At 62.7% G+C, this 25,771-nt stretch overlaps 2 protein-coding genes and 1 long non-coding RNA gene across 29 annotated transcripts in view; 1 reads left to right on the top strand and 2 right to left on the bottom strand.

Moving 5' to 3' along the window:
- Positions 1-105: 105 nt before the first annotated feature.
- SLC25A39 (solute carrier family 25 member 39) lies at positions 106-5,508 on the bottom strand. 2 transcript variants are annotated; one of them, XM_066981607.1, is made up of 12 exons: positions 5,370-5,508; positions 3,455-3,563; positions 3,317-3,376; positions 2,815-2,859; positions 2,249-2,358; positions 2,065-2,132; positions 1,855-1,979; positions 1,578-1,751; positions 1,386-1,495; positions 1,185-1,266; positions 1,019-1,099; positions 106-926 (listed from the first exon to the last, which is right to left on the bottom strand). In XM_066981607.1, exons 2-12 carry the CDS (start codon positions 3,549-3,551, stop codon positions 808-810), a joined length of 1,071 nt encoding a protein of 356 aa, XP_066837708.1. In that variant the 5' UTR covers positions 3,552-3,563; positions 5,370-5,508; the 3' UTR covers positions 106-807. The 2 variants fall into 2 exon arrangements, with proteins under 2 accessions (XP_066837708.1, XP_066837709.1); XM_066981608.1 differs by lacking the exon at positions 2,815-2,859.
- A 3,311-nt stretch (positions 5,509-8,819) lies between these two features.
- LOC125179833 (uncharacterized) lies at positions 8,820-13,348 on the bottom strand. Its single transcript, XR_010826250.1, has 2 exons — positions 12,738-13,348; positions 8,820-10,153 (listed from the first exon to the last, which is right to left on the bottom strand). It is a non-coding gene; the product is annotated as an uncharacterized lncRNA (long non-coding RNA).
- The window catches only part of MAPT (microtubule associated protein tau), a 47,434-nt gene continuing 33,499 nt past the window's right edge, over positions 11,837-25,771 (top strand). For 14 of the 26 annotated variants that reach the window (XR_010826248.1, XM_066981538.1, XM_066981534.1 and 11 more), the window contains exon 1: positions 11,837-11,921. The gene's annotated coding sequence lies outside the window, so the exon portion shown is untranslated. Of the gene's footprint in view, positions 11,922-11,951; positions 12,062-17,674; positions 23,108-24,528; positions 24,657-25,771 lie in introns of those variants that run through there. The other 12 variants (XM_048046526.2, XM_048046521.2, XM_048046524.2 and 9 more) reach the window with 9 other exon arrangements.

The raw sequence follows: 25,771 nt of genomic DNA, 5'->3' as shown, positions 1-25,771 counted from the left end.
GCACTGTCCCCAAGCAGCAGGGACACAACTGCCAGCCCCAGGGACACCTCCCATGCCCCCCCTGCACACAGCCACTGCAGGGACCAGGGGCAGGGCTCCGCGACCTAAGACACAAATTCCATTTCATTTTATTTAAGAAAATAAGAGAAACTCCCCCCAGGCACCCAGGGCAAGCTGGGGACCGGGAGGAGGTCAGGCAGCACCCGCACCGGGCACGGCGCAGGGCAGGTCCTCGCGGTGAAGGGACGGGGGCACAGGACGGAGCCCGGCCCCCCCAGAGCAGCAGCGAGGTTTGTCCCCACGCAGGGTCCGAGCCCGGGCTGTGCCAGGGGCCGGGGAGGTCCTGAGCGGGCCGGGGGGGTCCAGAGGCAGGGCTGCGAGGTGGCCCCACGCCACGCAGGGGCAGAAGGGGAGGCTGTGCGTAACTGGCGGTGAAGGGCCGCGCTCGGGGCCGAAGCGGGGCTGGGGGCAGGCATGGGGGGCAGCCCCCGGGGTTTGGTCCACGATGGAGCCCCAGCTCCTGCCCCCGAGCACAGCAGGAGGCTGGGGGCACCCGACCTCGCCAAAGTCCGTGAGTCAATCCAGCAGCAGCATCTGTCCAGCCTCAAGGGACAGCCCGGGAGGGGGGGACGTCCCCGGTGTCACAGCAGGCGCCGTGCCCCCAGCACGGCAGGGCCAGGGTGGCCCCCAGGACCGTGTCCACACCACGGGGCCGGTGGGGAGCGGAGCGCACGGGAAGGCACTTGGGCTCAGCACGCGGGGGGGTCCCTGTCCCACGGGCCACAGTCCCCGTCCGTGCCCCCCCCTTTACAACCCCCGCAGCCGCCGCTCCTGGTTCAGCTTCTGGAAGAAGGTTTTGCCGAACTCGTAGGTGCTGATCATGATGGCGCAGGCGGGTGCCACCTTAATGACACGGGGCAGGAACCCTGCAAGGACAGCACCGTCAGCCCCGCGGTGACACCGGGGCACCCCAAAACCCCAGCCCCCCCCCGGGACGGGGGGGGGGTCACAGCCTTACCTGCAAACAGCCCCCGGGTGCCCGACTCGGCGCGGATGCGACGCATGAGCAGCCAGGTGGATGACGGCTTGGAGGCTGCGACTGCGGGAGGAAAGGGGAGCGGGGGGTCAGGGGATGCCCGGGGGGCTCCCCGCTGTCCCCCCCAGCCCGCAGCAAGCCCCCTCACCCGGGTGCAGCTCGCTGTCTCCCAGCTCGATCTGCCGCTGGGTCTTCACCACGTCGAAGGGCAGCGTCAGCACGGCGGCCACCTGCGGGGCGAGCGGACGGCGCTCAGCTCCCCGTCCCCATGGCTGTGGCACGGCCCCAGCCCATTGCACCCCCGTTCCCCCTAGGGCGGGGGGCTGCAGACCCCAGGCCCCTTTCTCACCGTGCCGGAGATGGCCCCGGAGGCGAAGCTGATCATGAAGGTGGCCTCATCCAGCCGGGCTTGGGCGCAGAGCCACTCGCGCACCAGCTCGTAGTTGAACCAGTAGAGAGCTGGGAGGAGAGGTGAAGCCCCCGTGCCGCCCGGCGGCCCCCCCCTGCCACCCCGTGCCCCCCGCCGGCCCCGCAGCCCTACCGGAGAAGGGGACGTCCCGCAGCACGGTGGGTCCCCAGCCCCTCCAGAGGGACAGCCAGCCGTCCTGAGCCACCGCCGACTGGATGCAGACGCGCAGCTCCCGGTAGCTGAGCTGCCGCGACTGCATCTTGGTGCGGATCAGCTCCAGGGGGCTGATCACCGTCACAGCACCCACTGCCGGGGGGAGGGGGGGGAAGGGGGTGTCAGCACCACGGAGTGGGCACAGCGGGGCCCCTCCTGCGGGCTGGGGGTGCTCGGGGCCCCCCCTGGTACTCACGGCGGGCGAGGGCCCCCGCCAGCAAGGGGATGTGGTGGCCGCCGCTCCCGGTGCGAGCGTGCAGGTAGTCCCGGAGCTGGTCGTAGGCGGTGAAATAAATGACGGTGGCCGGCACCGCCATCACCCTGCCGGGGAGGAGGGAGGTGAGGGCACCCCGGCGCGAGGCTCAGGGCACCCCCCCCAACCCCAAAAAGCTGGGGTACCACTCACAGCGTCGGGGGGAGGCCGCTCCACAGGGACCTGATGCCCTCGTAGCGCGTGATCTTCACAAAGGCATCCTGCGGGGAGAGCGCGGCGCCCAGGGGAGGGTGGGAGGGGGGCAAAGGGGCAAGCACCCCTCCACACACCCCCAGGAACACCCGACCCTGCACGGGGAGACCCCCGCAGCCCCTACCAGGGTGCCGGTGAAGCGGGTGGGGGCCTTGTACCAGGCGGTGCAGCCGGGGCCGTTCTGGCAGACGTAGAGGTGGTCCATGAGCCCGTTGCAGTAGAGGAAGCACTTCCCTGGGGCGGGAGGGAACGGCGGCACCGTCAGAGCCCAGCCCGGATCCCTCCGTCCCCAAACCATCCCCGTCTGTCCCAGGAGAGCACCGAACCCGAGCCCCCGGGCCCCAAACCAGAGCCGGGACCCTCGCTGGCCACGACCCCGTGGGGCAGGGGGCACCCCGGGGGAGGCAGAAGCCTTCGCAGGGAGGCGGCGAGGCTGCGGGTGATGCCCCCAAGGCTGGGGGAGCTCCCCTGGCCATGAGCATCCCGCCCCCCCGGCCTGGCATCAGCAAGGCCAGCGGGAGGAAGCAGATCCCAGGAGGCTTTGACGCAGCGGCAGGGCAGAGCGACAGCACAAGGACAGGGGCTGCAGGCACGCTTCTGCCACAGGGCAGGACCGAGGACGGCCAGGCAAAAAGAAAAATACCGGGTCCGGGACGTCCCCGCAGCCGCCACCAGCAGCTCGGTACTCACACGTGGCCTGCCGAGAGCCCCAGGGCGCCGAGCGCACCGACCATGCTGAAACACAACGGGGACAGCCTGAGCCGGGGCGCCGGGGACGGGCCACCCTCCGGCTCTGAGGGAAAAGGGGCCGGGAGCAGAGCCCTGCCGGCACCAAACCGGGGCTGTGCGGAGCCTGGAGGCCGTGCCCGGTGTCCTCCACGGGGCAGAGGCTCCATGGCAGAGGGGTCGGCACCGCTCGGCTCCTCCCCGGCACCCGGCGGGCACAGGGAGCATGGAGCAGCCACGCAGCTCGGGCAGCAGCACAAAAGGCAGCAGGTCCAGGGGACGGGGAGCCTCCGGAGCATGCTGAGCCCCCCACCCGGCCCCGCAGCGCTGGCCCAGCTCCAGCACGGGACCGCAGCGGGGGGAAGGAGGACGAGGGGGGGCCCACGGCAGCAGCGCCCTCGCCACGGCCCCAGGCACCCAGGCACGAGCGGAGGCATCCCCGCCGCTGGCAGCCCCAGAGGGGTACCTTTGGAGAAGGGGGTCCTCTGGGCCTGCAGCCGGATCTTCACCACGTCCAGCGGCGTCACTGCAACGACAGCCCCCCCGTCAGCCACCTCCCGGGGCGCCCCCCCCTGTGCCCCCCCCCCAGCCCCACGGTCCTCACCAAAGAGCGAGGTGAGGATGGCGCCCGTCCCGGAGGCCAGCATCTGCTGCAGGGGCGTGATGCCCCCCCCGGGGCCCGGCGACGTCTTCTCGGCCATGGCGCTGCCCTCCTGAAACATAAAAATGGGTCGGGGGGGTCCACCCGAGCCCACCGGGGGGGCCGGGCACGGCTCCGGCCCGAGCATCCCCGCCGCGACGCCGCTCCGCGCCCCGCTATCGGCACGGCGCAGGGCAGGCGCGGCCCCCGTCCCGCCGCTGCCCCCGTAATCGTGCTGCCCCCATCGGGGACCCCTCCTGGGGCCGGCTCGGCCCCGATAACGCCCGGTAGTGGTGCTGGCAGCCGGCCTGGCCACCCCGCGCTGCTGCTCCCTGGGGGCCCGGGGCAAGGGGGGGGGAGATGCTGTCCCCCCTCCCAGCGCCGCAAGCTGGGACATGAAGGGACGGGAAGGGACAAAGTCCAAAGAGCAGCAGCCCCGTGCTGGAGACGGCCCCCTCCTGGTCCTGGCTACGAGGGCGTAACGCAGCCCCATGGGCACGCGGGGGGAATCCCCCCCCCCCCGTTGCAGAACCCCCCCCCAGAAAGGGGCTGCACGCCCCAAATCTTGCACTGCAGCACCAGCAACGTGCCCTGGGCTCTGCCCTCAGCGCAGCCCCTCCTGCGGGATGCAGCGGGGCCACAGGAGGGGCCGCACCCCCAAAACCCACAGCACCCCCGCTGTGGGGTCTGACAGCAGGGAACCCTCCTTGGGGGGGGGGGGGAAGCGGTGGGTTTTCTGCTTCTCCACCCCTCCGGTGACGAATCACGGCCACTGAGCACAGACAGAGGCAGAAAGCGGGGCCAAAAAACCCCAAACGCCTTCGGCGCCTGACTCAGCACCTCCCCAAGGTCGCCGCGGCCCCTCGGGGCTGGGCGCCGGACCCCGGGGCTCCGGGTGCCACCCACGGGTGCCGCACGGGGTGACGGTGACGGTGTCACGCTCCGGGCGGTGGCAAAACCGGAGCCCTCGGCCCCAGCTTGCACCCCCAGCGCGGGGCCGGATCCTTCCCACCCCTGAGAGGGGAGGAAAGCGCCCGGTGGGGGCACGGAGCCGGGGGCTGCGGGGGGGCTGTGTGCGCCCCGAGGGAGGGGGAACCCCGAAAGGGCAGCCTGCTCCTGGGGGGTCCCGCTGGGAAGGGATTAGGGGTGAGGAAGGCAGGCAGTTAGGGGTGAGGGTGAGGAAGGTGAGGGCGAGGAAGGTGAGGGTGAGGAAGGCAAGTAATTAAGCCTGAGGGTGATGAAGATGAGGGTGAGGAAGTTGAGCAACTAAGGGTGAGGAAGGCAGGCAATTAAAGGTGAAGGTGAGGAAGGTGAGGGTGAGGAAGGCGAGCAATTAAGCATAAGGGTGATGAAGACGAGGGTGATGAAGGCAGGCAGTTAAGCGCGAGGCTGAGGAAGGTGAGGGTGAGGAAGGTGAGGGTGAGGAAGGTGAGGGTGAGGAAGGTGAGGGTGAGGAAGGTGAGGGTGAGGAAGGTGAGGGTGAGGAAGGTGAGGGACACAGCAGCAGGGCCAAAGCCTGGGGACCCCGGGGGGCTTCGAGCCCCAGGGGCAGGGGGACAAACGGGGGGTGCATGGGGGGGGCACACGGGGGGGCACACAGGGGGGGGCTCCCCCACCTTACCCCCCCATGGGGGTCTCAGCCCTGCCAGGCCCCCTCTCCGCAGCCCCCCCCAGCCCTCAATGCCCCCCTCCCACTGTCGCCCCCCCCCCCAGGGGGTTGCCCACCCCCCCCCCCCCCCCAGCCCTCCCCATTCCCTCCAGGGAAACTGAGGCAGCGGCCCCACGTGCCCGGCCCCCCCGGGGGTCTCTATGGGGGGATCGGGGGGGGGGGTTACGGGGGCGGGGGGTGTCCGGGGGGGTGTCCCGGGGGGGCCCCCACCTGCTCATGCCGGCCCCGCGCGGCGCTGCCGTCCCCGGGCACGCGGAGGGGGGGGGGCGGCGGCGCCTTTAAGGAGCCCCATGGGCGCCGAGCGCGCCCCCGCCGCCGCCGCGCGCCGCTTCCGCCTCCTGCCCGCGCACGCGCACGCGCAGCGCGCCCCCCCCTTCCCCGTGCGCGCGCCCCCTGCCGGGCCGGGGGACGCGGGGGCGGGGGGGGGGGGGCGGGCAGGGTCGTGCAAGGGGGCGCTTTGCACGCGCACCGTGCTGGCAGGGGGGCGCTTTGCACGGTTGCACGCTCACCGTGCAGGCAGGAGCACGCCCTGCACGACTGCACGCGCACCGTGCTGGTGGAGGGGCGCTTTGCACACTTACCATGCTGCCAGAAGCACGCCCTGCACGGCTGCACGCTCACCGTGCTGGCAGAGGGGCACCCCGCGTGCTTGCACGCTCGCTGTGCTGGCAGGAGCACGCCCTGCGTGACTGCACGCTCGCCGTGCCAGCAGAGCGGCACCCTGCATGATTGCACACCGAGCTGGCACAGGGGCGCTTCGTGTGCTTTCTTGCTGGCATAAGCACGCCCTGCATGATTGCACACTCACTGTGCTGGTGGAGGGGCACTGTGCACGCTCACCGTACTTGCAGAAGCACGCCCTGCATGATTGCACACTCACTGTGCTGGTGGAGGGGCACTGTGCACGCTCACCGTACTTGCAGAAGCACGCCCTGCATGATTGCACACTCACTGGGCTGGTGGAGGGGCACTGTGCACGCTCACCGTACTTGCAGAAGCACACCCTGCATGATTGCACACTCCCCGTTGCCAGCAGAGCACGCCCTGCATGATTGCACACCATGCTGGCAGAGGGGCACTTTGCACGCCCATCATGCTGGCAGAAGCACACCCTGCACAACTGCACGCCCACCATGCTGGCAGAAGCACGCCCTGCACAATTGCACACTCACTGTGCCAGCAGAGCGGCACCCTGCACAACTTGCACACCGTACTGACAGAGGGACACTTTGCACGCCCATCACGCTGGCGGAAGCACACCCTGCATGACTGCACGCTCACCGCGCTGGCAGAAGCACACCTTGCACACTCGCCATGCCTGAAGCATTGACACGCTCACTGTCCTGGTGCTACCAAGGCGTGCAGAGGGCAGCAGGGCTCGCGTGCTGGTTGTGCTGGAGGCAGCAGGGCTTGCACACTCACACAGCCGGAGGCGAGCACACTGCCACAGCTTGCACACTCACACAGCCGGAGGCGAGCACACTGCCACTGCCCTGTGCACGCAGCCTTGGGGCAGGAGCAGGCTGCAGAGCTCGGAGGCTTGCCCGAGCACGGGGAGCAGCACGGGTGGTGCAAGGGAGCAGCACACGCATCACCCCAGGGGCAGGCGTGAGCAGCTGAACGTGTCCCTGCAGCCTGGGAGGTGGGGGTGCCCCCATAGGGTGCTGGCTCTTAGCACCCTAGGGTGGGCATCCCAACCCCGGCCTCCTTTATGGGGTGTAGGGGAGGAGGTGGGGGCCAGCTGGGGCCTTTTAACCCCAAACAGGGGTGGGGGCAGCTCCCCAGAGCTGTGTAATGCTGGCTGGGTGAGGGCTGGTGAATGCTTTGGGGTAGGGGGTCTGGGGGAGGGAAGCGGGGGGATAGCAAGAAGAATTTTTAGGGCTTTGTTAGGTGTGCATCAGCCAGGTGATGGATCTCTTGCACTTCAAGGGTTATAGGTTGGGAGGCTGGGGTTCCCTTCCTGCTTAACGCAGCTGCTTGGCTTTGCTCTCTGCACCGCGCTGAAAGTGCCAGCGTTCTGGGGGAGACCCCTGAGCGCCGCACGGAGATGCGAGCTCTTTGGGGTGACGTTATTTCTGCTGCTGTTTCAGTCTCTCAAGGATGCGTTCTGCTTCCCTGCAGGTGGGAGGTGAGGGTGCTGCACGCCCTGCGCAGGGAGGTGCTGCTGTGGGGTGGGCTGGTGGCAGCAGATGGCCCCCAAAGCCCCCTGACACCCACAGAGCCCAGCAGCAGTGGGGAGGGCCCCAACCTGGCCCCGCACAGGGCTGATTGCGGGTGCCTGGGGTAGAAGAATTGGGGTAAGACCAGGGTGGGTCCTGCTGGTGTCTTCCTGGACCCGTGGATGGGGGCTCCTGGACCTCCGCATCACGTGAAGTTCTGCAGCAATGCCACCAGTGGTACTGGTACCTGCTCCCCGCCAGGGGGGACGTGTAACGCCCGGAGCAGCGCCCGGCGTTTGCGCGGAGGCTGCGATGTGCCGGGTCCGGGCTCGAGGGAGGGAGCTGCTGGGGCTGCCAGCATGGGTGCGCAGCCAGGAGTGGCCCTGACTTGTCTGCAGGCACTCGCTGCCTTGACACCAAGCGAGGCGAGTCAGGGCTGCGCGAGGTGAGGCTGGGAACCCCATAAAATTCCCCCAAGGTCACACAACAAGTCGGCGCATCCTGTACCTCCCCAACTAGTAACTCTGCCTCTTAAACACGGTGTTTAAACGATCTGGAAAGCTGCTGTAGTAGAGTTTAGAAGCAGAACACTAATTAATTACAAAAAAAAAACCCTTAGGGTCTTATATATTTTTCGTTGTCGGGCTTTGCATGCCTTCCGCGTTACCCAACTGAGAAGAAAAAGGAATAATCTTTTTCCAGCTGGGGTGGGGGCACGAGGGAAGCATGTGAGGCAGCGTGAGGGCCTTAATCTCAGCGTGTCAGGGCTCTCCGACCAGGGGAAGGTGCTGGGGCTGTTCTCCCTGCGCTCAGCACCGCTGGGCGGCGAGGATCTGGACGGCTCTTTCTGCTGAGTCACGGGGTGTGCATGTCTGATCCACGTCCCTGCGGTCCCTCAAGGGCTGTGTCTCGTTCCTGGAGCCTGCCCGTGCAATAGACACGTAAGCTGACTTTGGAGAACCGTGCCCAAATTGCAAATCCACGCGTTTGGTCTCAACTTGTGGGAAACGGAGCCAGCTGAGCTCTAATCCCCTTCTGAGCTGCAGACTCGCACGCAGAGGCTGAGCTGCTGGGAAAGGCTGGTGGGAGGCTTTGGTCTGCTCGGGGCAGGAATGCCGCTCTCCTGCTGCTCCTAACGGCGTGCAGGCACGGCTGGGAAACTGTGCAATGCCCGGCTCCCTGCCGCGATCTCCATGGAGAGGCTTCAAAGCACGGCGAGATGTCGCAGCCCAGCCGGTTCCCTGCTCCGGCACCGTCTGCGCTGGTGGCCGTGTCCCGGGGGCGAGTCTGGGGGCTGCATCTGCCCGGGCTCCCCCAGTAAAGGGTCATCTTGTGGTCTGCCAGCCCACGATAGCGTCTGGAATTGGTTCAGGAAGACCAGTCCTGTCCCCTGGCTGGAAACCATTTTGCAAGCCATTAGCCCGCTTCCTTTTTTAGGTGAAGTTTTTAACGGCCAGGTTGCAGAAAGGATCTGGGTAGTACTGTAATGGAATTACGCTAGTGCAGAATTTGAGTATTTATTTCAACTAGGATCATTGTGGTTTTGCAAAAGCCATCCTTAATCTGAATTAAGTGACTGAAATGAAGCAGCTTGCAGGCAGATAAGGCCTTGGGGACATCAGGCTTAAAACCACCGTAAGCCAGAACCCATCACTCAGTTGCAGTTCTCCAGCTCCTGTTACAGGCTGGACCTGAGAAATCATGGTTTACCTTCCATAGCACCTGCTGGGGAAAACCTTGCTGAGGTGCAAAACACCTGTGAGGAAAACGAGCCCCATTTTCCAGACGAGGAAGCAGATTTGGAAGCTTAAAGCTTTCCTTCTTAGAGGTTACCTTTATAATTTGTTAAAAAATAGTCCTTTTTTTTTCTTTTTTTTTTTCTCCTCTCTCCAGCTAGTAGCAGGGCAAAAGGCATGGAGGGGAAGGAAGAGCCTGGACTGAGCTAACAAGTGTCTTGTTGCACGGTGTGGTTTCACATCAAGGAGGTGGTTTTGCAGCAAACCAGCAGTGGATGTGTGCTGCGTGGGCAGAATGAACAAGGGAATCTTCTGCCACTTGCTGCCCCTCTGACGCAGACATTCAGCCCATGGTTTTGGCCCTGCAGGGTGAAAAAGAAGAGAAGCTGGGTGTGGATTGGATTATTTCTCTGTAGGAACTTTGTTTACCAGGAATGCTCATGCGGTTCTATCCCTATGAACAGAGGGAATCGGGCAGCAAGACACTGTGCCTTTGCTCTTTCTCGATATGATACTCTGAGCATCTTTTTATTTTCAAGTGCAGTGCCACCAGGCTTGCATGGGTGGGTCCTGGGCCAGGACGGGAGGTGCGGTGGCAGCCCTGCAGGACTGACCGGGGAAGCACTGCTGCTTTACTACAGTCCACCAGCTGATGCATTTTATTCCTGACTCACCTTTACCAGCGGATCTTCTAGATGGTCAGGCTGTGGTAAGAGCGGCTGTGCTTGAACATCACTGGGACCAGTTAACACTTCCCAGCCTGTGATTTCCTGGGTACTGAAGGGACTCGGTGCCTGGTGACCTGAGAAAAATTCAGGCAGGCAAAGATGAACGCTGGCAGATGGCTTCAGAAAGCCAGGTGCCATTCTCCCTAATAATTCCTGCTTGGAAACAAAAGCAGGGAGGTCCCTTCTGGTTTTGTCCCCCTTGGATGATGAAACAGTCCCGTCAGAGGGTGCTCAGCCGCTCTGCAGTCACTCCCGTGTTCCTGCTGCGTCCGTGCCGCCTGTAGGAAGAGCTGCTGGTCCAGGACTGGGCTCTCGCTGCTTGCACTGCGAGTTCAAATTCAGCTCGTTCCTTGTCACAAGGATGGATCCCCCTGTAGCATGAGTATTTATTTCACAGTTCCCAAAACAGCGAGATTTTTCACAGATGTGCTTACCCTGGGAAAATTCTCCAAGCAATTTGTAGCAGGTACTTCTTAAATTCTTTAAGAAGAGAGCCACTCCCTTAGTTTTTTTTCAGGTCAACAGAAACAACTGATGCATGTAAGCCTATCTCATGGCGCTGTGTGTTCATAAAGCAAAATTTTTGCCCCCAAATGACTATTTCTACTTCATACTAATTTGACTGTACCTTGTACTTATGTAGTTACTTATACCGTAGTAAGAGAAGGGCTTTGACCCTCGAAGCTATAAGGCACCTTCAGCCCCTTGTTCCAACCTAGGGTGGACCACCCCTGACCAGCACTTGTCCAGCCTGCTTTTTTAAGAGCTCTGGTGCTGCAGGTTCCACATCTGTTTCTTTCCTTATTGAGTTTTCCCCTTCGCAACCTCTGCCAGAGAAGCCTGTTCTTAAATTGGCTCTTTGCAACTTGATGTACACCGGAATGCTTCCCAGATAAATAAATAAATAAATAAATAAATCTGAGCTTGTCTGCCAGAAGATCCCTCGTGCAGTTTCTCTGCTAAATCCAATTACCAGGGACAGAAGCCCGGTAAGGCGGCAGCGGCTCTTTGCAGAGTGATCTCTGCTGCTGGCACAAGGCACCTGAGCACCCTGCTGTGCTCCCAGGTGAAGCAGGCAGGTGGGAGACGTGAGGCCTGTCTCTTCAGCCTCCGATTTCCTTCAGCCCTTCTGACTTCTAGGGCTTAAGGCAAGGCTCTACAGGATGAGGAGGGAGCCCGGTGCTCCTGTGTTCGCCCTGGGACGCGCAATGTCGTCGCTTGTCACCTCCTTCCCACAGGTGTCAGCTGCCCCAGGTGTTCCTCCGGGCACGCTGACACCCACCTGGTGCTCGTGTCCCCATAGCCCGAGGTGTGCAGATAACCTCGGTGGGGCTGCCTGCCTCGGGAGGAAGGAGGCTGCTTTTCCTTTCCTTAGCTTAGAGCTTAAAATTGGGTGAAATTAAACCTTTGCGGCTGCCTGCAGGTGGGAGGACACTGCTGAGGCTGGTGAGCCCTTGGTGGGCTGGGATGGTGAGGGTGAGAGCCAGACTTGAGGAGACGTCAGCCCCTAAACAGCCCTACGTGCCTCTTCCTTCCCAAAGTGTGCTTAATGAAATACTGTTTCAGCAGCGCCCAGCTGGGACAAATAAATACATTTTTAACCATCCTGAACCAGCAGTGCTGCAGTTCTCCCTCACTCCCCTCCCTGAAAGCCCCAGGGAAGCAAATCTGCGCTCATTCCCCTCGGAGGCAAAAAAAAATGAGGTAAAAGAGGCGGCGGGGCAAATAAAATGAGGTGAAAGAGGCGGGAGGGCGGGACGGGGCCGAGCACAAAATGGCGGCCACGGAGGAGGGCGGGCAGCGCGCGAGCGCTCCCTGCTGGGCGGGGCCCCGCAGACGAAAGCCCCCCCCGCAGCACCGCGCATGCGCTCACGGTGGGAGGGGGGGGAGAACGGGGAAGGGGGGGGACAGCGCAGGGAGGGGGGAGAGGCGAGCAACTCGGCGCATGCGCACTCCCACCCTCCCCCCCCCCCGGGCGGCTCGGCGAAGGTTCCGGAGCTCGCGCGCCCCCCCCCCCCCCCCCCCCCACTCCCGGCCCGCCCCCCCCCCCCGCCCCCCCCCCCGCCGCCGCCGCCGCCCCCCCCCCGGCCGCTGTCGCTTCCCCAGCGCGGCTCCGGTGCGGACACCCGGCGGCGGCAGGTAGGGGGGCACCGGGCTTTTATGGGGGGGGGGGACACCCCTGCACCAACGGGCACGGCTGGGGAGGGGGCTGCGAACCCCCCCCCCCCCGGGTCCCCGTTTACCGGCTGCCAAAAAAAGCGTGAAACGGGCGGAAAACGGTAAAATAAAAGGAAAATAAGCACCGGTGGAGATACCCCTTGGTGGGGTGGGGGGGCACGGCGGTGCCGGTTTGCCCCCCCCCCCCCCCCGTGGTGGTGCTGGGGGGTGGGGGGCGGTGCCGGTTGTAGGATTTGGGTGCCCCCCCCCCATGGGGGATGGAGTTTTTTTTTTATTTTTTGGCCGTTTTTGCAGGTTTTTGCCCCAATTTCCTGCGGCAGGTGGGGCCCGGGGGGGGGGGGCTGCGGCAACGAGGGGTGGGCTGCGCCTCCCAGCCCCGGTGCCATCTTCTGCAGGCTGGGCGTGGGGGGGGGGGTCGGGAAAAAAAAGGGGGGGAATTGGTTAAAATGGGTGAAATGATAAAAATCCTTCAAGGGGGGGGTTGGGGGCAAAGGGAGCTGTCCACGCCCGGCCCCAAAACTGGGGGCATCCAGGCGGTGTGGGGTCGGGGGGGGGGGGGGTTGCGGTGCTTTGTTGGGTTTGGGGGTGAAATTTGGGGGGGGGGGCTCAAGGGGGGGGTCCCAGCCCCCGAAACCTGTCAGGTTTTGGGGTGCTGGTGCCCAGCCCCGGGGGTGCTGGGTTGGGGTCTCCGCGCCACGCTCCGCTCGCCTCGCCTCCCCGTTATCCCCCCGTTACCCCCCAATCCCGTTATCCCGTCCCAAAATCCCGTTATCTCACCCCAAAAGCGGGGCGGGACGCAGCCCCCACGCCCCGTGCCGTGCTTCTCCGCCGGGTTTTTCTTTGTGGTTTTTGGTTTTTTTTTTTTTTCCCCGATCCGGGGGGAACTTCGCTCACCGTGCGGGGCGGGAGCCGAGTTTTGGGGTGAGGGACGGGGATCGGCGCCCGCACGCGGGTTTTGGGTGGGAAAAGCGGGTTTTTAGCACCTGGCCGCGCAGCCCGATGGCGCTGCCGCCGCGTGCCGGGGGATTTCTCCTTCCATCTGCCGGCGGTGCTGCCGGGAGGATCCCCGAGCCGTGCCCCTGCGCCCAGTGAACGTTGCCTTGCTTTAACCTTCCCAGCCGGCACCTCCGATTTGCCTCGGTTTGGGGTTTCCCTTCTGCGGTGCATATTTTTCCCCATTTTTTTCAAGACGTGCAGTCGAAATCGTGCTCGGCTGGGCGTTTGCGGGCTGCTCGTAAGGACCACCAAAACGCCGTGTTCGCTGGAAATGAGAAACAGCCTGACCCGTTCGTAACCTTACCCGGTGGTGTTCCGCCTTGATACCCAAAATATTTGGGATTTTTTTTATTTCCAAGCCGTGCAGCTGAGGAGAAAAGCGAGGTGCTGGCCCGCTCACCCGCAGCACGTGGGGGCTTTTCGGGGCAGATAACTCGCGCCTGATTAAAAAAAAAAAATAGTGTTTTTTCTCATTATTGCCCTGGGTGGATCAATGGTGTTCGGGGGATGGCGTTGGCTGCGGCATCCCCCAGCGTTAGCAGAGGCTGGTGGATGCCCTGGGGAAGGAAGGCTTGGATTCGAGCCTTTGGGGTTAAGGCGTGGGCAGGGTTTGGGGTTTGATGCCCGGTTCCCGTGCAGCGGAGCGAGGCGGTGCCTGCTCGGGGCTGCCCTCCGCGAGGCTGCGCGTGAAGGAAGAGGGTCTGAGGACGCTGGGACACAGAGCTTGGACCGGGAGGGCTGCTGACCTCCGTTCGCTTGGGTTAGGGGTTATTTGGCCGTCAGTGTGCGCGTGGAGCCCGGTGCCGTGGGTCTGCCGTCGTCTCGCCCGGCGGGATGGTCGGGGTCGGCCCTGGGCTAGGGCAGGGCCGTAGGATTTAACGGGGGCGGCGCGAAGCTCTCCTGGGGTCTTCTGAAGCCTTTACACGAAGATCTGCTCCCTCCGAGGGCGTTCATCCGGCCCTGCTCTGTGGCAGCTCGCTGCTCGTCCCCGGCTTCCAGGTGAGCTTGTGGAGGTCCCAGCGGGTGGGACGTGGGGGACGCATCGGGACGTGGGGGACGCATCGGGACGTGGGGGACGCACCGGGACGTGGGGACACACCGGGACGTGGGCTCTGCCTGGGGGAGCGAGGCTGTCGCCTGCTCCCGGAGGGGCCGGTGGCACCAGGGTTGATGTACGTGCGTTTATCCGTAGCCGGGATGAGGACAGGAGCGTCGGGACCCCCGTGTGCCCCACCGGGAGCTCCCCGGGACAGGGGACGGGGCCGGTCCTCGCGGGTGACAAACCACAGGTGACAAGGGCACCGTTGGGGCCGTAACCCGCCTTGGCTCTGCCTCTTGCTACTCCCCCTTTTAAAACGCTGCTTTAAGTGGTTCCAGACCAAGCCTCCAGTTTGGCCTCGCTGCCCTCTGCTGCCAGCCTCCTCCTGCCCAAAGCCTCCCGCACCGACCGCCCCTTCCCACCACGCTCAACAAACCCAGCTGGGACGAGCGACCGCGTTTTTAACTATCCCAAACCAGCAGTGCTGCAGTCTCCCCTTATTCCCCACCCCGAGAGCCGCGGGGAAGCAAATCTGTGCTCGTTTCCCCAGGAGGAGCCCCCTGAGAGGTGAGAAATGGGGGAAACGGGGTGGCGCTGGCCCTGCCTTGTCTGCGCTGGGCTTGGTGCCTTGCAGCGGGGACGCTCGACGCGCGCTGGCGAGGTGGGTGCCTCCGTCTGCCTTCGGTGCTCCTCTGCCTCGCTCCTAAAGCATGCGTTTTTGCATCTGCTGCGTCAGCTGTAGGTCTGAGCTCGTCCTGGGCAGGACGAGCTGCTTCTGCCAGCCCAGCACCGCTGGTGGCTCCGCGCCCTTTGAGGGAGCGCCGCTGGTTTCGCCGTAGCGACCTGGCAGCGCTCTGCCACTTGATGGATCAGTCGAGAAAGGCCCAGGGCTGGCTCCCACCCAGCTCCCGGTGTTTTCCAGTCTCCTTCCCGTGCTGGTGGTGGGGTCGGGCGGCCAGCAGGCTGGCTGCAAGTAGGTGCGGGGCCGCACTGGGGGCTGGGAGCTCGTGGCGGACCCGTGATGCTCGTGGGTGCGTGGTCTGGGTGATGCCGAGAGCGCGTGCGGGAGCTGCTGGAGCTCGGTACGGGCGTGGGAGGGCCGTGGCTGTCCTGCTGGCTGGGTTTGTGGCTTCCAGAGCACCTCCGTGGTCTGGAAAAGCGCTGCCAGCCCTTCCTGGTGGAGCACAGTGCGCTTCCCTGGCTGCACGGGGACACAGGAGGCTGAGGGTCAAACCCAGGGCTGGTTGCTCGTGTGCCTGCCCCGTAGTCGAACGCCGTGAAGAGGAGGTGATGGCAGCAGTACCTGGAGCCGGGGCGCTGATCCTTGAGGAGCTGAGCTCCTGCTCAGCTTTGGGGCACGAGCAGCCCTCGACCCCAAGGGTTTGCCCGAGGACTTGGCAGGAATAGCAGAGAGTCGTGGCCCTGTAGGTAACCTCTTCTTTTTTTTTAAGATGGGCGCAGCTCTGCCTGGAGGGGCTGAGCGGATCTCAGCCTCTTCTCGTGGCAGGATGGGTCCCCTCCATCTGCGAGGTGGAGCTTTGTTTCACGCTGAAATCTGCTGCTTGTAGGCTGGGTTTTATTTTAAGTGCCTGTGGAAAGCATATGCAGTTTACCCCAGAGTCTGGAGGAGATGGATTTGCGCCTTTAGACTTGAGTGGATTTTCTCTGCAAGTCTAATGAGCCCTTCGTGCTCTCGGAGCATCAAGCCACTGATTTTTTTTTTTTTTCCCCCCTTTTCCCTTCCAAGAAGTCCGATTGGCAGAGGCAGTCGTTACATGCAGCCTGGCTCCCGTTTCCAGCGCCTGCTCTTTAAATACCCAAGGAGAAGCAGCGCCAGGGGATACCTTCTGTGGAGCTGACGGGATCGGTGCTGCAGCTGGGCCGATTATGTCCATCCCTGCAGCCTCCCCTCTGTACCTGACTCCTTGCAGAGCAGCTCCGTGTCGCCGCCTGCCCACCTCCGCCTCCGTGCTTGTCCCATTTGGCAAGTCCCGTCAAAAATGGGGAGCTGGGATGCTCAAACCACTCGCATTTGGGTTTTTGAATAACGTTTGGGGCTCTGAGCCCCCGCGGTGCTGAGCTGCAGGGCTCTCTGCTGCTCCTGAGCATCTCGGGGCACGGCTCCCCGCCAGCTCCTGCCTGCCTGGAGGTGCCCGGTGGCATTGCCACGGGTTTCATCGCTGCGTGAAGTCACTAGCTGCAAAACGAGATTCCTCGAGGTGTTTGTAAACTGCTCGCATCTCGGGAAGCCTCTCCCGTGATCCTCGAGCAGTGCCCAGCTCAGTAACGTGCGCGTTTGTGCCGGCCTGGAGCTCATTTTGCTCATTTTTGCTGTCGTGTATCGGGCAGAAGCGCTTGGGATGCGCTTTTGAGGCTGAAACTGGTGCAGGGACACATCTGGCCCGCTGGGCATGTCCTCGGTTGAGGAATCAAGAGGAGAGGCAGCGGACAGAGCGGTGGGCAAGGATTTGGTTTCATAGCTGGCCACCGCAGCGGGGCTGAAAGGGACGTTCCCCGCGGTGCTGAGACACAAGGTGGGTGGAATGGGGGCGAGAAGAGGGCCGAGGACACGGAGTCAAGTGAAATCGGGGCTGAGGAGCCACGAGCAGCCTGTCTTCAGCCTGGGTGCCCGTGCTGGGAAGGGGCTGTTGGACCTCAGCAGGTCCGGCAGTGGCAGGGGTGCGAGACCTCGAAGCGGTCGGCAGCGGCTGCACCCGCGTGGGCAGGCTGAAGTTGTGCTCGTGCTGGGCTCGTAGATGACAAAAGGGCCCCGTGCTGGTGCGTGGGGCTCACGGGGAGCGCGTTCAGGGTGCAGGCTGGTGGGGCGAGCAGAAAGGCGTTCCCAGGAGAGGGGATGCCCCGCGGGACGAGCTTTAAGAGGTGGGTTTGTAGCTTTGCAGCCTGGCAGGAGGAGCCTTCGGCGTAAAACGAAAATACGACCTTTACCTGAAAACGTCCCTCACCGTGGTGCGGGCAGGGGTAAAGGAAACTCGACGGAGCGCTGCGGACGGGGCTCGTGCTCCTCTCCCACCTCGTGCAAAGCGCTGGCGGCTCCGTGCCGCCGCCCGGTGTTTCGTTACCCTCCCGCTGCAGATCCCACGTGCGATGGGGTGAGCGGCTGGCACCGAATTCCCTTTGGGGTTTGAGGGCGAGGGCTGTGATGGGGCTGGGTTTGCACGGCTGCGTTGCAGGATTCACGTGCCCGAAGCTGTAGCTTGTGGTGTTGGGGAGCCCGGGGCTGGGAGGTGCTCCCAGGGCAGAATTTGGTGGTTTCGGCTCAGAATTCGGGGGCAGGCTTTACCCCAAGCGAGCTCTGCCTTCTGAAGTCCCCTCTTTTAGCGTGGTTTCGCCACTGCCTCGTTGCTGCCCCCGTTTTAAGAAGCCACTTTTAGGAACGGACGTCTCCAAGCGGGACAGAAACCCCCGTGCTCTCCCGTGCCTCCTGCTGCTGCGGAGCGGGGCAGGCAGAGGCAGCGGGCGATGCTGGGGGGCGCAGCCGGGAGCGCAGCCGGGACCCAGCACCTTGGGGACGGACGGGGCTGGCACCGGGACGTGGGACCTGTCCCGTGCCAACGGCCCCGCGAGGAGGCAGCATGTGGGGATGGCAGCGGCGGATGGGACATCCGAACAGGGTGACCGGGAGCTGGGGTGGGAACCGGCCCTCTTCCCATCACAAACCTCACCCGGCAGACCCAGGCCCGGGCTCTGCAGCGCTCGGGGAGCCTCTGGTGCTCGGGCAGGAGCTGGGAGGCTGCGAGCACCCCGTGCCCAGCTCCCTGCAGGGTGCTGACGTGCTGGGCTGGGCTTCCAGCGCCGGCTGGTGCCGGAATCTCAGCTGCAGCAGTGCTGAGCTGCTGGCAGCGCATCCTCCTCCCGCGGACGGTTTTGGAGCCTGCTTTGGGTGTGTTTCGCCTTTTCCCTGCTTCAGTGGTAGCAGAATTACCGTGCCTCTTCCCCCGGCTTCCTCCGGGCTAGAGGGGAAGGGAGTTATAAACGCTGGTTAAGGTGAAAGCGCTTCTTAGTGCCTAATCTCCCCGATATGTCATTGCTTTTATGGTGCCTAATAATAGGGCTCATTGTCATGGCTGTCTGAGGTCCCTGCGCAGCTCCGAAGCCGGTTTCCTTAGTGACTCTGCTCAGGCGCTGCTCTGACGGAGGGGCTGCTCGCTCCCCGGGCTTGTTTGCTCTTCCAGCATCCCAGAGCCTCTCGGTGCTTGCTTCCAGTCCCGAAATGGCAGAATCCCGTCCTCCGTGCTCGGACCGTCGCACCTCGCTGGTGCTCGGTGCAAAATTTCTGGCAAGCTGCAGCCAGCAGGAGCGAGCTGGGCGTGCCGGGCGATGCCGAGGAGCGATCAGCAAGCATCGAAAGGGTTTGGGGACCGAGCAAGGGCCACCAGGTGCTGCAGGCAGGAAACACCACGGACCCTCACCTCGTGTGCCCATGGGGTTTGCTTTGCTGCAGCTCGAGCCCGCTGCGGGAGCAAAGCCCGGCGTCGTCCGCCGCAGCCGAGCGCTCGCTGCCTCCCTCGGGGGGGCTCCAGGTGTGCCCAGAGCCTCTTCCAGCAGCCAGTCTCTGCTCTGTGCTGCGATAAAAAGCAGCACGGCTGCGGTACCGGCACCCTGTCCATTCCTGCCTTTGTATTAGCGACCCGGAGAGAGCCGTGACCTTACAGAGCGTGAATGGATCCTCGTAACCCGAGCCCAGCAGCAATATTATTTTAAGCAAGAGGTAAGGCTCCCAAGCAGGCTGCCCTGTTGTGCGTGTCAGACGTGTGACAGCAGAGCTGCATTTAGATGGAGGGGGACGAAGCCCCTGAGGACGCTGGCTGCACCTCGCTGATTTTTACCAAACGTGCTGGGGAGGATGGAGCCCAAATCCCAGACTTGGGGCGAGCTTAAACATGGACAACTCCAACTGCTCGTCCCCTGGGCCCCTAGATGACTGCCACGGGATGAAATGCACACTTGTTCTGGTCTTAAACCTCTCGTCCTGCAGCCTTTGGGTTGGGAAGGGGAATAACGGGGCTACCGCTCGGGCTGAATTTAGGGCCTGGCTTCCCACGCGGAGTGTCGCTGTTGGTGCCACCTGCACGTGCTGTTGCAAATCTGTTCATCGGCTCGATAAAGCTAGAATCGAGGCGAGGTGAGATTGGTAGCTGATTATTGTCCCGAGTGGCCCTCATGGGGTGAAGATGAGCTGAAGGGAGACTCCCAAGCACTCGATTTTTACGTGCTGTTGTTCGTCCTTCCTCACTTAAAAATCCTCGTCTGCCCTGTGCCCCAGCGCGGTTCCAACTGAGCTCCCTCCCTACAAAAAATGAAGGCACAGCGCAGCTTCGGGGGCTTCTCCTTTTGGAAATAAGAGCTCTGGCTGGCGAGCTGTGCTGCGGGGTGCCCGGGTGGACGTCGCCGTGTGCCGTCACACCTCTCGCTGCTGGTGGCGTGCAGAGGTCGGAGCTGGAACCAGGACCCGTGTCCCCGATGTCCCAGCGCGGTGTCCCCAAACCTCTCCCTCCGCCGGCACACCCCGCTTCCTGCCCTCTTTTCCTGCTGATATTTCTTCTTCCAGATCTGGATTTTTTTCTGTATTGATCTGCTTGCTGCCCCTTCTCACGTGGATTTCATAACCAACCCAACCCTGATTTTAATAAAGACCATTGTGTCGGTCTGCCTTGGTGGAGAGCGTTTAGGGGAGCGATTTGTTTCTGCTGCTCTGCAACAAGATGACAGCGGTGACAGAAGCTCGGTGAAGTGCTGGATGAAGATCTTGTTGCTTGCATCTTTTGGCCGGGAAGAAGAAAGGCTGAAGCACGCTCGCTTTGGACCTCAACTGTAATTTTTCCTGGTAGGGGAGAGCAAAACGATGCAGAAAAGCTGGACAGAAGCTAAAATCTTCCTCCGGATGCCCTGCGTAGTGATAGCTGGCATGATAGCCCCGAAGGGCTGTGGGCTCTGCTGTGCTCCTTCTAGGGTGAGGCAGCAGCGTGGAAGGGCGCTGACTTTTTCCCCTATAGTTACAGGGACGGCCACAATAAGGTGTCCCGCTGCCTTCCACTGCTTCCAGTCCTCTGTGGGATGCTGGAGCTGGTCGCTGCGGGGCCGCAGGGTGTTTGGTGCCCGGTTTGGGTATCAGGTGGCTCACGGTGACGTCCTGGTGAGATGAGCACTGGTGCTGGTCTGTCACAGGACCGCGGGGGGACCTGTGCTGCCACAGCAGAGGAAAGGGGGGGTTTTTGGGGCCAGCTGGTGATAACGCATGCCCCTGCGTGCCCTGGGCCGTGGTGGCATGGTGGCAGCTGGAGCAGACGCTGCTGTTGTCGTCGTTTTCATTTCTAGCTGTGTGTTGGAACAGCTCAGCGCAACAGAAGGGCCAGCCCGAGGAGATGGCGTGAATGTTTTCCTTGCCCTGAGAAAATCTCCCGCACCCTCGTGGTGTCCCCAGCACCTTCCTGGCTCCATCCCATCCGCGCTGGCTGGGATCACGCGTTCGTAGGCTAGGGCTGTGGCCCGGAGCATCTTTTAAATTCGGCGTCCTCGTTACTGAACCGAACGTTCGCCGAACTTCTGCCCAGGCTGCGCCGTCAGGGCGCAGCAAGCGTCAGCGCCGCGAAATCAAAGCGGGAGGAGCGGTTGGGATCAAAGCGAGCGAGCAGCACGCACACCTTGTGTCTCGACAGCATCTTTCCCAAAACCTGGTGCTGGGTGTGGCTGGATGGCAAGATCGCTGCAAACCCGGGGTGAGGAGCTCGCGGTGCTCGGTGCCACGCACAAATCCTGCTTGTGCAGGGCGTGCACGGGCGTGCTGGTGGCCGAGGTGGAAGGCGACAGCACCTCCCCGCATCTCCAGGTCCATTTACAGGTGCGAACGGGGGTTCCTGCTCCTTAAATCGTAGTCTGGCTGCACACTGATCCCGTCTGCTTGGTGTCAGCACCACGGCATGGAGCGAGGCAGGGGAAGGGGCTGGTGCTCAGCCTGCTTGGCGCTCGCCCTGAGGCTGCTCCCGGGCAGTGCAGGATGTGGCCCTGCCTGGCTCTGAGCACCGCAGCAAAGGCAGGAGGCAGCCGATTGCTGCTGCAGCAAAGAAAGAAGAGACTCGGGGGGGCTGGCAGGGGGGTGGCCGGGTGCTGCGGGGAGAGCCCTGCCTTCTCTCCTCGCTGGGGGCTCTGCGTTTTTGGCACCTAAATGCAGGACGTTTGAACTCTCGGTGCCGATGGGCTGTGCCCTGTGCGGGTGACCCGAGCCTGGCGCTTGCTGCCGCCTTCCCCCCGGGCTGCAGACATTTCTCTCGCCGGTGGCTCTGGCGCAGCAAATGGATGCTGCTGTACGTGTGCCGCTACAGAAAGCCTGCGGAGAGACCGAATTAGCAGGAGCTGTGGCTCTCAGACCGGCAGTCGGCTCTGCTGGGTCCTACGGCACGCGGCTGCGCTGCGGAGCGGTTGTAAAATGGAGACGGTGCTCGGGAGCCTGCATGAAGGTGAAGAGCGGAGCTGCTGTCACAGAGCTGCTGTCGTGGAGCTGCTGTCGCGGAGCCGCTGCTCGTGGCCGGGAGCACCCCGAGCGCCCCGACCCAGTGCTGTGCAGCGCCGTGCACCTCCCCGAGCACACAGCTCCGCGCGGCCCCGCTGGCTCAGCACCAGCCTGGGGTTTTAGCCCTTGGTCCATCAGCCTTTCCCGGCCCTGGGACGTGTCCTGGTACCCACTGCAGCATGAAATCCGTCCTGTCATTTTGTTCCTGACCTCGTATTAGGGAAGAAAATGGTGACAGCCACGAGGAACCTCTGGCCGCGCCACCGGTCCCCCTCATGGTAGATTGCAAGCGTCCCCGAGCAGATGAGCCCCGCCAGGCTCCTTTTGCCACCGACAGCTCTGAGAAAGGGATCTCACTTGGCTGCCATCGCAGGAGCAGCCTTTGTAATTGTTCCACGGCAGTGACAGAGAAGAGGGCGGCAGCTGCTGTGCGGTGGGATGATGTCTGCCTTCCTTTCTGGGGCAGCGCGGTGCCTCGGGGAAGCAGCTTCTTCCTCCCCACGGCGCAACGTGCAGCCGGGGGACAGGAGGCTCCATGGGGCAGGTCCCAATTCATAAACGCTCCAGCAGCATTTTAGGGAACTTTCCTTTCCCATTTTACCTCCCAAGCTCACACCAACGTTGCTTTTCTCCTGTAGCTGGAAAATAACGCGCCACGACCGCACTGACTGCTTATTGCAGCGTGTGGCATCACAGCGGATGGTAACAAGCGTGGTACTGGGAACGCTGGGGCTGGATTTTTTCTCCCCTTGGCCATCCGAAGGGGCGCTTTTCCTCCCCTTGTCACATCCCTTTTAGCAGCAGCGGGCGGATACATGGATATATGGATAGATGCCCGCCGCGGGCGGTGAGACCGCAGGAGCAGTTGGCTCTACTGCCACGTGCTGTCATCCAGCCTTTCCTGGGCACACGGCAGGGCTTTCCAAGGGCAGCACCACGAAGGATGGCACTGCCACCTTTTTTTTTTTAGTGAACGCCAGCTGACACAGGTCTGCGAGCCTGCAGCAGCAGAGATGCTCCGATTTCCAGCCGGTCGGGCTGAGCCCGGGATGGGAAGAGTCAAAGGGAATTAGCTGGTAAATAAGATCTTCTGCCTTCCCTTTGATCCGCTCTACGCGTTCAACTGCTTAAAGGCTTCCCAAGAAAGCAGGATTTTGGGGGAGGAAGAACTTAGCTACCCACGGCCCATCTCGTAGCTCTGAAACGCACGGCGGCGAGATACTCCAGCAGGGGGCTGGGGCGAAATCCGAAGGCAGCATCGTAAATCCCTGCAAAGAGGCTTCCCCTCCTCCTATCCGCCAGGAGCCCGCTGACCAGCTAGGGCAGGCTCCAAAACTCCTCTTGCTTCCTCTTCTGCTGCCGTGTAAGCCCCTCTGATCGGAGCCCTAATCTAGCTCAGGCCACTGGACTCGGAGGCAGCCCGAGCTTCGCATCACAGTGCGGAATGAGAGGGGGGATCCGGGGCGCTGGCGCCCTTCAGCACCCCCCGTGTAGGCGTGCAGGGCTCGAGGGGGCTGCAGGGGGGCTCCAGGAGGCTGCTTTTGGCTGAGTCAGGCAAGGCAGGAGGAGAAGAGAAAAAGAAAGGTGGGAAGGGGTGGTGGCAGCCCGACATGGAGGTGTGCGGCTCCAGGCGAGGCGAAAGCTGGGTCCTGATGTCCTGGTGGTGTCCGTCGGGGGGAAGTCGGGGAAGGTGACATCCCGGCGGTGTCTGCCAGGGAAATCGGGGGCGATGACGTCCCGGTGGTCTCCATCAAGGGGGAATTCAGGGAAGATGACATCCTGGTGGTGTCCACCGGGAGCTTCCTGATGGGAAGATGGGGATGGCGCTAGGTCCGCAGCAAACTGCACCTCTGGCAGTTAACACGAGGTGCGGGGTGGGTGTTCCTGCGATGTGAAACACTTGTGTGTGCTCCTCAGGCGATTCCCAGCAGGGGCTGTGTTTGTGGTGCCCTTTTATTTGGGCAGGTAAAATCATTTCCCATCTCCCAAGGCTCGCTGCTCAGGCTGGGGCTGGAGCTGGGGCCGGCTAATCTGCTCTCCCGATTGCCACCCTGCGTGGAGCCAGCTGCCAAAGTGGGCCTAAGCTGATTCGGGATGGCAAATTCTGTTAGTGTCATTCTCAGAAATGCCGAGGAACTGGCCAGCACGAGCGGCCCTTGGCTTTTCTCTGGCCACCGGCATGCCCTGGAGACCTTTGCCAGCTGCTGAGAGCTTGCGGGGCTCTGGGCGAGCAGTCAGGTTGGTAAGGGATGGTTTCTGACGGTTCCCCGAGCTCTTGCGTCTTTGAACCCTGCTTTTTTATTCCCTTTTGACCCAAAGGGGTGTGCGTGAAGCTGGTGCGAACACCCTGCTGGGATGAGGGTCCCGAGCCTCAAAGTTGCTCTGACACGAGCCCAAACCCACCGCACGTCTGCTTCGAAGGGGTCCCGGCCCCAGGGAAAGGCGTCAAACATCCCAGGCCTCCAAGCAGCCACCTACACTAAAACACGGAAAAAACATGGAAAAAACAGTGTAGAAAAATGCGGTTCTGAACCTATTTCTATTGCAGCTCCCTCCTGCTCCTCTAAGAGGCATTTCTCTTGTCTTTGCACCTGGAGGAACTTTTCGAGCCTCTTGTCTGGAGAGCTCGAAACTCCATTTAGTTCCTCAGCTCGCTGCGTGTCAGACAAATAACGAGGTCGCCGTCCGTATTCCTTCATCTGTCAGCTTCTCGGAAAAAAAACAGCACTTGGAAAAGTACACAAAGGAGATGAAAAGGGAGTTGCTTATGCATTATGAAGAGCCTTTCATGCTGATGGTATTTCACGGGGCTGTCACTCCGTTTTAATTGAGTAATTCAGGTGGAATTGTGCTTTTTGAACCCCCCTGCTTGCGTTTGATCGCCTTTCAGAGGTAACACTTACCGGATGGCTGATGTTTGTTGGATTTTCGTTTTTAAGTAGCTCGAGTGGGCGCCTGCTGCCCTTGCGGGGTAAGCCCCTAGCAGCAGAAGGGCTGCGGGGACGCGGCTCCGTGCCCCTTTGTGACAGTGCTGGCGATGGCACCTGGAACACACTACGCAAACCCAGCGCCGCCGAAGCGCAGCTGCGTGGTCCCCGGCACCTGCTTCCTTCCCCGGGCCGCTCCCCGTGGGGTAGGTGTTTTCCAGCCCTGCTTTTATTTACCTCTCACGGCGAGGAAACCTTTTGCCGAGGGATTAAGGCTTCGGGCTGCTGGACCTAATCGGGACGTAAAGCTTCCCAGGCTTTGTGCGCTGCCGTTCGGCCCGGGGGGAGCAGGATGAGCGCTGCGCGTGCTGCGCCTTCGCTGCTGGCCCCGCAGGAGTCGCAGCACCAGACCCTGCAGCACAGGGAGCACGGGGCCGGAGGAAGGTGCTGCAGCGCCGAGAAGTTCCTTACCAACACCTGGGGCCGGTTTGTGCCCTGTACACAGGGCTTCGGCGTGCTCTCATGGGAAACTTCTTGCGTATTTCGGTCATTTGTTGATTTAATTTTCTTTCTTAATCCTGCTTTGCGTCGGCTGTTCTCCTCCCCTCTTTGTGAAACAGTGCCTGATGGTGGAGCCCTCTTGGAGGGAGGAGGTGCTGCTGCGCTGCCTGGCCCCGTTCTCGTGCGTGCGGGTGGTGCTGGGGGAGATGCCAGGAGCCGAGCACTTGGCTCCGCTCAGGCAGTGCCACCCCAGCTCTGTTCGCATTCCCTGCGGCTCAGACCACACCAAACCATTTTCCTGACACCTTAAGCCTACTCTAGGAAATACGCTTGCAGACCAGGCGATGGGCGGTGAGCACTGCTTTCATTTCTGGATCGCATCAGGGCGCAGGACGATGCCAGGGATGTGGCTCTGGCGCCTCGGCTCCCGAGCGCCACGTCCTGCAGAGGAATCGAGGTCAGGCTGGTGCCGAAAGCTCGGTGCGAGCCGCACAGATGGCGGTACAGGAGCTGCCACGCCGAGCAGAGAGACCCCACTGCCAGGTCTGTGCAGCCTCCTGGGGGAGTGCTGATGGCGCTTTCGGCATCCTCGCCAAATCCCACAAGGAAGATGAGGTTTTTCCCTGTTTAAATGCCTTCCGGACCTTGAGCTGACTCTGACAGCTCTCACGTCCTGACCCCAACTCCAGTGATGTCGGTGGCTGTAAAAGCTCTGCCTCGCTTCGCTTCGGACTTCTCCTGGTCCTGCAGCTTTGGGCTCTTTTGGGCTGGAAACTGCTTTTGTAGCCACTTCCACTTAGGCTTTTAGCCCCTGCCATTT

Source organism: Anser cygnoides, chromosome 22, assembly GCF_040182565.1.
Source record: "Anser cygnoides isolate HZ-2024a breed goose chromosome 22, Taihu_goose_T2T_genome, whole genome shotgun sequence".
NCBI classification, from domain to species: Eukaryota; Metazoa; Chordata; class Aves; order Anseriformes; family Anatidae; genus Anser; species Anser cygnoides.
This window is presented reverse-complemented; position numbering and strand designations above follow the sequence as displayed.

What these genes read in the sequence shown, in the direction of transcription:
- SLC25A39 (XM_066981607.1), bottom strand. Translation starts at nt 3,551, where the DNA reads ATGGCCGAGAAGACGTCGCCGGGCCCCGGGGGGGGCATCACGCCCCTG. An exon ending in CATCCTCACCTCGCTCTTTG is followed by an intron (nt 3,377 to 3,454) that starts GTGAGGACCGTG and finishes CTGTCGTTGCAG; the next exon opens with TGACGCCGCTGGACGTGGTG. An exon ending in GGCGGGGGCCCTCGCCCGCC is followed by an intron (nt 1,752 to 1,854) that starts GTGAGTACCAGG and finishes TCCCCCCGGCAG; the next exon opens with TGGGTGCTGTGACGGTGATC.